The sequence below is a fragment of the Drosophila ficusphila genome, unplaced genomic scaffold, assembly GCF_018152265.1.
Source record: "Drosophila ficusphila isolate 14025-0441.05 unplaced genomic scaffold, ASM1815226v1 contig_436, whole genome shotgun sequence".
Classification (NCBI taxonomy): Eukaryota; Metazoa; Arthropoda; class Insecta; order Diptera; family Drosophilidae; genus Drosophila; species Drosophila ficusphila.
Window position 1 is genome coordinate 1,674,042 of NW_025064352.1, and position 9,695 is coordinate 1,683,736.

General features: G+C 47.6%; 3 protein-coding genes across 3 annotated transcripts; all 3 read right to left on the reverse strand.

Moving 5' to 3' along the window:
* Nucleotides 1–4,735, reverse strand: LOC108101744 (protein shuttle craft). The gene is made up of 5 exons (XM_017206205.2): nucleotides 3,979–4,735; nucleotides 2,402–3,798; nucleotides 1,006–2,079; nucleotides 585–936; nucleotides 1–523 (listed from the first exon to the last, which is right to left on the reverse strand). The coding sequence occupies exons 1-5, from the start codon at nucleotides 4,318–4,320 to the stop codon at nucleotides 422–424; spliced, it is 3,267 nt and encodes a 1,088-aa protein (XP_017061694.1). The 5' UTR covers nucleotides 4,321–4,735; the 3' UTR covers nucleotides 1–421.
* Nucleotides 4,736–4,971: 236 nt separating this feature from the next.
* LOC108101734 (V-type proton ATPase 16 kDa proteolipid subunit) lies at nucleotides 4,972–5,683 on the reverse strand. The gene has a single exon (XM_017206186.2). It carries the CDS (start codon nucleotides 5,568–5,570, stop codon nucleotides 5,004–5,006), a length of 567 nt encoding a protein of 188 aa, XP_017061675.1. The 5' UTR covers nucleotides 5,571–5,683; the 3' UTR covers nucleotides 4,972–5,003.
* A 189-nt stretch (nucleotides 5,684–5,872) lies between these two features.
* Nucleotides 5,873–9,204, reverse strand: LOC108101757 (zinc finger protein 813). Its single transcript, XM_017206224.2, has 2 exons — nucleotides 8,167–9,204; nucleotides 5,873–6,853 (listed from the first exon to the last, which is right to left on the reverse strand). Exons 1-2 carry the CDS (start codon nucleotides 9,121–9,123, stop codon nucleotides 6,044–6,046), a joined length of 1,767 nt encoding a protein of 588 aa, XP_017061713.2. The 5' UTR covers nucleotides 9,124–9,204; the 3' UTR covers nucleotides 5,873–6,043.
* Between the last annotated feature and the right edge of the window lie 491 nt (nucleotides 9,205–9,695).

Consider the following 9,695-nt stretch of genomic DNA (forward strand, 5'->3'; position numbering starts at 1 on the left):
TTTCCCTCGGCTCTATTTTCTCATTTATTTATCCCTCTGATCTATTTCTTTTTTAATTAGTTAGATGCAACGTGGTCAGAGAGTTTCAATTTTGGATAAATTCATCGTACAACAGATTGGTTAACAGCATTCTTCATATTTGTGCCTGCGCATCCAGTTCACTTCATTCAGTATTCAACATTTAGCATTCTAGGGTTCAACTAACATTCGTTATAATTTACAAAAGATACGTGATAACGGCAACAATCCTTGTGTATTGTCCTCGCAGCGCACTTGGCTTTCTCTCATTCAGGATCGATATCAGTAGTTCATCCAGGCTCCTGTTCCACATCGCTTGCATCCAATTAAAAGTACTATTTTCCAGCGCCAACGATTAAACATTTAGAATATCTCAGTATACGAATATCCAGATGGATTAGATCTACTTCTTCAAGCCCCATGCATTGTTGCTGGGCACCGGGACACGACGCTGTCCGGACTCGCGAGCCAGCACTTCCATGATGCTCGTGGCAGGCAGCCAGCACTGCAAATTATGACAAGTAAGTTGACACATTCTTTGGACATTTTTCGTTACTTCAACTTACCCTTTCTTTATGGGCCGTGGCCACTACATTGCGGTTGGGTTCCTTGTCATAGGAAACCGACTCTATGCCAAATATCTCGCATAGCTCGTGCACCAGCTGCCTCTTCTCGCGGTTCATTGTGGGGAAGGAGTGGCTCCTCGACCGCTGCTTGCTCTCCTTGGCCAACTTCACCAGATCGCTCAGCGTCTCGTAAACGCTTTTGGTCAGCGCCGGGTTTCTCTTAGCGAAGCCACGCACGAACTCCGAGTACTTGGTCAGGGACTTTTGCTTTGTATCGGGATTTCCTGAGGACAGGGCCACAGCCAGGCGACGATTCCTCTCCAGCAAGCGGCATTCATCGTTGCAATCCAAACTAAAAGAAAACAATTAAAATATTTATTAACTTGTGTTTTTGATTATATTATATTTCTGTACTACTCACGTTCTATTAGACTTGTTGGCTTTAGCGGGAGCCAAAATCTCACTGAGCTCCATGTAATTTCCACGCGACATCTCTGCCATGGATGAGGCCAGCTGGGCGGTGGCTATACGACTGTGCTCCCTGGCCAGCTCCTGGCAGCTGCGACTCTGTTTCCGGTGGCCACACTCGCACTGAACCTCAACCAGCTCCTTGCAGGGAGTCTCTGGACAGGCTCCCTCGTGACAGGCAGCCGAGCACTTGTGCCCACAATTGTTTCGCGGCTTGGTGCAGCTCTGGCGGCAAATCTCTCCTGCTGACTGGCAGGCACCCTCGTGGCACGGCTTGATGCACTTGTGGCGGCCACAGGGCAACGGCTTGCCGCAGGCCATGCCACAGCTAAAGTTGGGCTGCGAGCAGGGAATGGTCTTGCGCTGCTCGTGGTTGCCGTGGCAGAACTTCGTGGTGAATATCATGCAGGGCGGACAGGTGGCCGACGAATGGCAGTTGTGTTGCGGCGCATGCTCGCAGGGATGGGGGCGCGAGCAGGGGCGCTTGCAGATGGGCTTCTTGGTGCCACACGGCACTGGTGGATAGATCACTTCAGCGCCACACTCGCAATAGAGCTCCTCGAAGCTGCTGCGGTAGCATGGCGGGCAATTGCCGCGGTGGCACGGCTGGTCGCACTTGTGTTTGCCACAACTCAGAGTTCGGTTACAGGGCAACGGACATGCGTGGTCGATATCGATGCAGCACTCGGCGTTGCACTTGTGCTTGCCACAGCTGCGCTTCTTGGTGCAGCGTCGCTTGCAACGGGCATCATCTGCTCGGCTGGACAGCTGCCGGCACTTGATCATCTGGTCCATGTGACCACAACGACACTTCACCGCCGTCTGCTTGGGACACGGGGGACACTGGCCCAAATGGCACTTGCTGCCGCATTGATGCGGATGCGCCGGCTTCCCGCAGCGCAGCGTTCTGGAGCAGATGCCCTCGCAAGTGGGGATGGGATCCAGGCAGCTCGTACGCTGGGCCGCCGGTATAGGCATCTTGCCGCAGGGACAGCTGGTTATCTGCTCGGGACTCAGCTTGCAGGGCCTGTAATGAGAGGTTTTTATTATTTAAATGATGCATTTATATTTTATAATACCCTTTAAATGGTAAGACAGACACAGTCGCTAAAGCTTTGGAATACTTAGAACTTAGCATACAATTGACTTTTATATAAGTAAGGCTATATGGTGAATGTTTCTGTCGTTCAGTAAGATAATTTTTGTACTTTAAAGTCATGTGTTATGCACATATTTAATGAAACACAAATCAAACATAGCACTTGTGTTTCATAAAGTCATTTATATGAAGCTATTAATAAGTATACAATTACTTTAAATGATGTATATTAAATGGAGTATATTCTCACCTACAGCTGCCCGCGTGGCAGGAGTCCTTGCATTTGTGGTTACCGCACGGCAACGGTTTGCCGCAGCTCTCCTTGCACGAGTAGCTCCGCTTATCCTGGTTCTCGCGCGTGCACGGCACCTGGCGCTCCTGCTTGCCGCAGTGGCAGTGCTGCTCAACCTGCTCGGGACACGCGGCGCACTTGCCCGAGTGGCACTCCGACTGACAGTTGTGCTCGCCGCAGTTGAGCGTCTTATTGCAGATCTCGTTGCAGAGGAGCTCCTCCTTCATGGCGCACTGCATGGTTTTGGAGCTGCGCCCACAGCCACAGCTACGAACCACGTTGGCCTGACAAGGCGGACATGGACCGGGATGGCAGAGCAAAGTGCACGCGTGACTGCAGCCCTCGATTCGGCAGCAAACCTCCCCGCAACTGTGGGCCAGCTCCGTTCGCGACACCGGAGGATTCTTTAGCTTGCCGCAGAAGCACAGATACTCGCGGGGCAGCTCCGGCAGCACATTCTGGCAGGCTGGACAACGCCAGCCCACTTCTGACTTGGAGCTGCTCGCCCAGGTGATGGTGCACTTTAGGTGAAGCAAGTGGTAACAGTTCTGACACGACCAGGTGGGCTGATGCGCCTTGATCGCCTCCACACAAACTAGGCACTCCAGACGTCGTTGCTCGATGTCGCGGATGAGTTTTTCTCGCTGCGATAGCTTCTCGTTGTCCGCCGGTGGGGGCGGTGGAGCTCTTCTGGGCGAAATCTGTTGCTGTTGTGACTGCTTTTCGGGTGATGGGTGGGCACTCTCGTTGCTCGTGTCCAGATCGTCGACGGCCCGGGGAAACCCGTTGATGCGATCCCTGTTACGGTTCCAGTCGTCCCTGCGTTTATTGCTCCGATGATTGTCGTAGCGTTGCTGCTTCTGTGGCCTTCTGCGATCGTTTCTTTCGTAGCGATCCTCTCTCTCCCTTCGCTCCTCCCTTTCTCTGCGATCATCCCGATCTTCGCGGTAATCAGAGCGTCGTTGCTGTCGCGTGCTGCCTGGACGCGAGTCCCTGTCTCGCTCCCTTTCGTAATTCTGGTTCGAACGATGGTTGTTGGCTCCTCGTTCAGCAGCTCCATCTGCTTGTAAGCTCCTAGATCTCGTTTCATTTATGGCAGTCTCTTGGCTGGCAGTGCTGTTCCCATTCGTTGCGGCCGTCGGAGTCTCTTCTAGACTTAGCTTGGCCATACTGGGCACGAATTCGGGCGCTGAGGCCTGCAGCTTGGAAGCGCTGAAGTCAAATGGATTATTGCCAAACGGGGTGTAAAGACTCGAAAAAGTGCTGCTGCTCGGATTGTCCGACCCGTAACTGTTGGAAAAGGCGGCAACGCCTTCGCCATTTGAATACGATGGGAAGATGGGCTGCGAATAAAACTGTGTGAAAAAAACAGTTATTTATTTTTTTGTTTTAACTATTAAGAGAAAGCAATGAACCAATTAATCACCAGAATGATGCTAGTCTCGATTAGATACAAATTTTGGGATAGGAAGTGTCTTAATCAAGGCGTTGTAAATTTTTTCTATTGATTAGGAAAACTTTCAAGCATGACTCACATTTGTGAAGTTGTTGGTGTTCCCTTGTGCCACTGGTGGATTCAGTCCAAAAGCCCCTCCGCCGCCGCCGAGGGAGTAGTTTGAGTTGCTGTTGATGTTATTGCTACCAAGTGGATGTTGCATGGTGCCTGCGGCATTCGAGGGTGCTCCACCGCCCAGATTGTGCTGCATTATGAACTGATTGAAGTTCACATAGTTGTTGTTGCCGTTCGAGGTGTTGTTGGAACCACCCGTCGCCGGCGTCTCGTGCCCTCCATTCAACGCGGCCATGGCAGGCGATCCTGCTGATCCCGAGCCTGATCCGCCGGCGCCGTTGGTCAAATGCTGCCAGTATTCAGCCATGGAAAGTCCGGTGCTCCCACGGTCGCCTCCGCTGGGCAGCAGCTCGAATTAGCTGCTGCAGCCTCTTCTCCGCCGGAAAAGTCTCTTTCTGCCCGCCGCCGACTGCTGGGAATGTCCCAGAGCCCCTTCGTGGTTGTCCGCAATCCACGGAGGTGTCCAATTTCCAAGCGAAGCTCCAGACACGTGTGCAGTGATGAAATTGTGCCCGATGGCGAAATTAGCCGAATCGAAAGCTCGGTTCGATCTGATTTGATTGATAGTTGATATGGCCAAGTGGACCCCACGCCTCCTGTGTCCCTCGGGCAAGTTTTCACTGGTTTCTGGCTTCCTGCGTATTTTCCGCTCGCTTAAATTTATTAATTGCTAACAAAATCTACAAAGTATCGATAAACAAAACGACTCCTCTGCAAAAACTGTACTCGATATCACGACATAAACAAATATTTTATCAAAACATATCGATGTATTGGCGTTCAAATATATGTGAATATAAGTGTGACCAGAAGTTTCGAATACCACCTATAAGGTTCAAAGCGGAGGCTCGAACCAATAGCAAGGTGGCAGCACTGTCCAACCATAAAAACCCTTTACTACATTTAAAAAAAAAAAAAAATTATTTGTTCTTTGATATTTTATAACATATTTATCATCTACATTTTTCTTATGATTCATAAATAAATTTATTATGAAATATTAACCGTATATAGATATATACCTATGATCAGCCCGTAGAGACCGAGTACCTCGGCGAAAATCAGGATCAGAATCATGCCGATGAAGAGGCGTGGCTGCTGAGCGATGTGCCGCACTCCAACGTCGCCCACTTCGCCAATTGCATATCCAGCAGCAAGTCCAGCGAATCCCACAGATAGTCCGGCTGCCAAGTGCACATATCCCAAGGGCAGCGAGTACCGTTCAGAAGGCGCCAGTTCGCCAGAAAGCAGCACGGAAACCACCAAACCATAGATGGCGATGATTCCCGCCATAACCACCGGAATAATTGACTTCATCACCAATTCCGGACGCATCACGGCTGTGGCAGCGATTCCGGTTCCGGAGACAGCGGTTCCGTAGGCCGCTCCAACCGATGTCAGCACACTGGAAAAGACGACGCCCATCACTCCGTAGAATGGAGAGTAGGGGGGATAACGATCCAGCATCTTTGATGAGTCGCTAGTTTCCTTTAATGAGTCGATAATCTCGGCTAAGTCCAGATCACCATTTCCATATTCTTCATCCAATTCATCCATATCTTTTTCAGAACTAGTAACCAGAAGCAAAGAGAAACTTTTTTGTTCGATGTTATAATACTGAAAATAATCCAGCTATTTGACGGAGAACGCTTTCTTTAATATGCCTTGCTCAAAGAGTTTCAAAGCCTTACTGACAAACTAAAATGCCAGTGCTATCTAGATTCCAACTTTTTAAAACCCTTTTAAAACGCTCGATTGACTTATACAAATTTTACATTTATTTCTTAAATGCTATGCAATATTTATTTTATTTATTTACAAAAGTTGTTCCAATAATAAGTTGTCTAAATTTAAATGGTAATACGGTTAATAATTATATTGCTCAATGTTTGCTTTTCTTTTTAACGAAATTTAGCTTTTAGTGGTTTTTATGTACCTAAAACTAAAAAAAATAATGGAAGAACTATGCTTGGTAAAAGCTTCAATTTTGGTTTGTATCTATTTTGCTATCAGCATCGACTTCGCCCCGATCAGAATGTCCTCAGATTGCTAAGAAGAGTTTGCTGGGCTGGCGGAGGTGGTAAAGTTGGTAGCGGTCCAGGTGGTGGAGGCATCGCGAATGTTGGAGCCATGGCCAAAGCCAGGGAAGTTGGCGGCACCTGCTGAGGAGCTTTTCCAGGGGCAGGAAGTGCAGAGGAGGCGACTCCATCAAGTGGGCGATACTGGCACTTTTTGGCGTGGGTCCGCATATTGCTCGACTGGGTGAATGCCTGGTTGCAATTGGGATGTGGACACACGTAAGGCTTGCATCCAGTATGGTAATTGAGATGCGTCTTCAGGTGGTGCTTCTTGGTGAAGGCCTTGGGGCACAGAGGGCAACTGAAGGGCTTGATTCCCGAATGAAGCCGGTGGTGCAGGGTCATATTGCTGCGATCGGCGAAAGACTTTCCACACACTGAACACTGATATGGTTTTTCTCCACTATGAGTTCTCATGTGCTGTTTAAGCAGCATTTTCCGCGAGAATCTCTTGCCGCACTCATTGCATTTGTGTGGTTTAACTCCCGTGTGAATCCGTACGTGCATGTTGAAGGCAACACGTTGGTTGAATGATTTAGGGCAATATGGGCATTCATACTCCTTTCGGTTCCTGTGGATCTTCAGGTGGCTGCTCAAATAGCCCTTGTCGTTGAACGTTTTGCCGCATTCGGGACACTCAGCCGCGAATTCTTTGGTTCCCCGGTGAACGGAAAGGTGGTACTTATAGTTCCGCAGCTGGGAAAAGCCTTTTCCGCAGTCCGCGCACTCGTAACGTGGAGACTTGTGCGTTTTTTCATGAGCCTAAAATTTTTAAAAAAAAATACAATATTCGTTATTATAAATTTATAATACAAATTTCACGAAATGATGGTTGTGGACCTCGAGAACTATGACTTCTGGCAAAAATCATCCGAAAACTTACATCTACATATCTAAGTTGAACTGGGGTCAAAATTAATAATTTTAAAAAAAAAAAAAAAAAAAAAAATTTCGACCATCCCCAAATGAATAATTTTAAATGCATTTCCTTCAAGAATGCGATTACAAACGTTTAGAGGTATGCCACTTTGAAATCGGACTAAAATTGGAAAAGTTATGGAGTGTGGTCTTTGAGAATCGGACATGAATATGTTATGAAATTTAGAAGGTATTTTAACAAATTAAAAAATGTTACGTTTCGAAAACTAGTATTATGAGACATATGAGAAGCCAACTGAAATTCTTGTTCTTTTTGTCTGGGGCCATTTTGTGAATGCCTCTCACTTGGCCGATCGCTTGCGCTCTCTTTCTAACGTATCTGGTAGCTGGGCCCTGCACCCATGCGTAAAACCAGTTCTCTCTCTTTAAGCCCGCTTCTGTTTTCGGCCGACTCCATTTTGAACGGGCCGCAAGATTTGCATAAGGCACTCAATTCTCCGCTGCTCTCTCTTCCCCACTCAATCTTTCTCCTTGAAGCTCCTCCCACTCGTTGGATCTCCGTTTAAGCCCCGCCCTATTCCAGATGGTAAATCGGTTGGCTAATAAACCCGTTTCGGGAGGATATCTTGTTTGACGTATGACAATTTGAAAGGTTATTGGTGTTATTTAATTAAAATTGAATTTGCGAGTTTGAAAAGGAATTTGACTCTTGATTTTGTTTAACAACATTTAAATTTCTGTGCAAAATGTAGATCAGTAGTAATCCATTAAATGTTTCCAATAAACTCATTTAACAATGCCATAAATATTTTCAAACCCGTTTGTAAACGGTTAAATGTTCAAATTGTAATTTTGTATTTTTGTATTTGCTTAAATGATTTGGTTTTCGGTTAATGTTTCGGTTGTAAGTATTTATAAAATTGTATAAATCGTTTAATTATCGTTTATTGTATAAATATTTCGTTGTTAAAATACTAACTTGTTATATAGAGTTTATAAAAATAAGAAAAACGTAGGTACTTTTTTAAAGTGTTTACTTTTTAAAGTGTTTAGAAACTTTATTTATATTTTCAACCTTAATATTCCATTCTAGAATTTCATTAAGTATTAAAAAGTTGTTGGGAATTGACCTGATTTTTTACTTGACTTGACTTTTTTATTAAATAAATATACTTAAAAATATTAAAAAACCTCACCTGAAGAGTTTCGGAGCACCCGAAGACCTTCTCGCAAATCCTGCACTTGTAGCTGATCTCCTCGGCGGCCGTTGGATTGTAGTTGGGGATGCCACCGATTACTCCACTATTACTGCCGACGGCGGTGGTAGCCAATCCTCCGGCCATTTTTGGCATCATTCCGACGGCCTGGGTTTGGACCGAGTTTAGACTCAGATTGGTGACGGTGGTCAGTGAGATGTTGGTGCCGACGGCTCCTCCTGCGGCGCTCATAAGGAGATCCCTAACAGGTCGCACGGAGCCACTGGAACTGCTCACGGAAGAGGCGGCGGGTGAGATGAGGGGCGTGGCCTGCTTGTAGCCACCGGCCTGCAATCTTTGGTAGTAATCCAGGCACTCCAGGCAATCTGGTCGAGTGCAGGCGGTGCTTTTTGGCCGAAGGACTGGCTGTTGTTGGTGAGGAGTCTGTCCATTGATCACATAGGGTGCGAAGAATCTCTTCTGTTGGCTTGGCAAACTCTGCTGCTGATGCTGTTGTTGGTAGGGTGAAGTGGGTGGTGTACTTAAGCCTGCAGCTGCAGCAGCAGCCGCATAAGCGGGCAGCAGATGCGGGAAGAACTGGGCATAGAACTTGGTGGCACTGGCCATGGCCACCAAATCTGGCGGCAACATGGAGTATCCTCCATAGGGAGCCTGGGGCATGGGAAGTCCTGGCTGAGGACTCCTCATACTGCCGCTGCTGCTGCCGCTGCTCTTCGAGAGATCCAGTATATTAGTTCCCGCATCCTGGGAAGGTTTGCGTTCCTTTCCCAGGATTTTACTGATACTAAAGTCGGTGACTTGAGCCGGTGGCTGGGCACCCAAAGCTGGAACTCCATTTGTGGGTGAAGTTCGCGCCGGCGATGGGGAGAGATCGTAACTGCGCTGCAGCATGGCGTGCTTGAAACCCATTCTTTGCCACTCCGGAGAATCACTCATAGACCGCTGGCGTTGCCGATTTCGGATTCGGATTTGGTTACCTTTGGCGGAGACGATTCGTAGACGGGAACTGTCGCGTTACGCGTCGAAACACGAAATGTCTTGCGATCACGGCCCACAGCAGCCGTCATCGTCTTTTGACCGGGCCTAAAAGCCAGGCTTACGCTCCCGCTCTCGAATTTAATTGGTCGGCAAACAGGTTTCCCCTGAACAGGTCGTTTCAGTCGCTCTCTTCCTCTCTGGACCTCTCCAATTAACCAGGTTTGACTGCTGGAGACAAACTGTCGCGCCTCCAATTACGAGAGTAGCTGCAATCTGCAGGCCCAAAAGAACCATTTGGTAGTAGCGTTCTACTAGTCACATCTATCATAAAGCTTATCGCTGCCCTCGGATCGCTCGTCTACTTCCCTTCTCCTCTTTCCCTCTCTATCTCTCTCGTTCTCTCTTTGCCTCTCTCTCTTGCTGTGGAGCCCTGATAAAGTGACTAAGATTTCGTTTTGGCCGCGTTGTTTTTGTAATTAATTGCGGTAATAAAATGTGCGCATCGTTAAGTTTTCAAAATGTATTTCTCT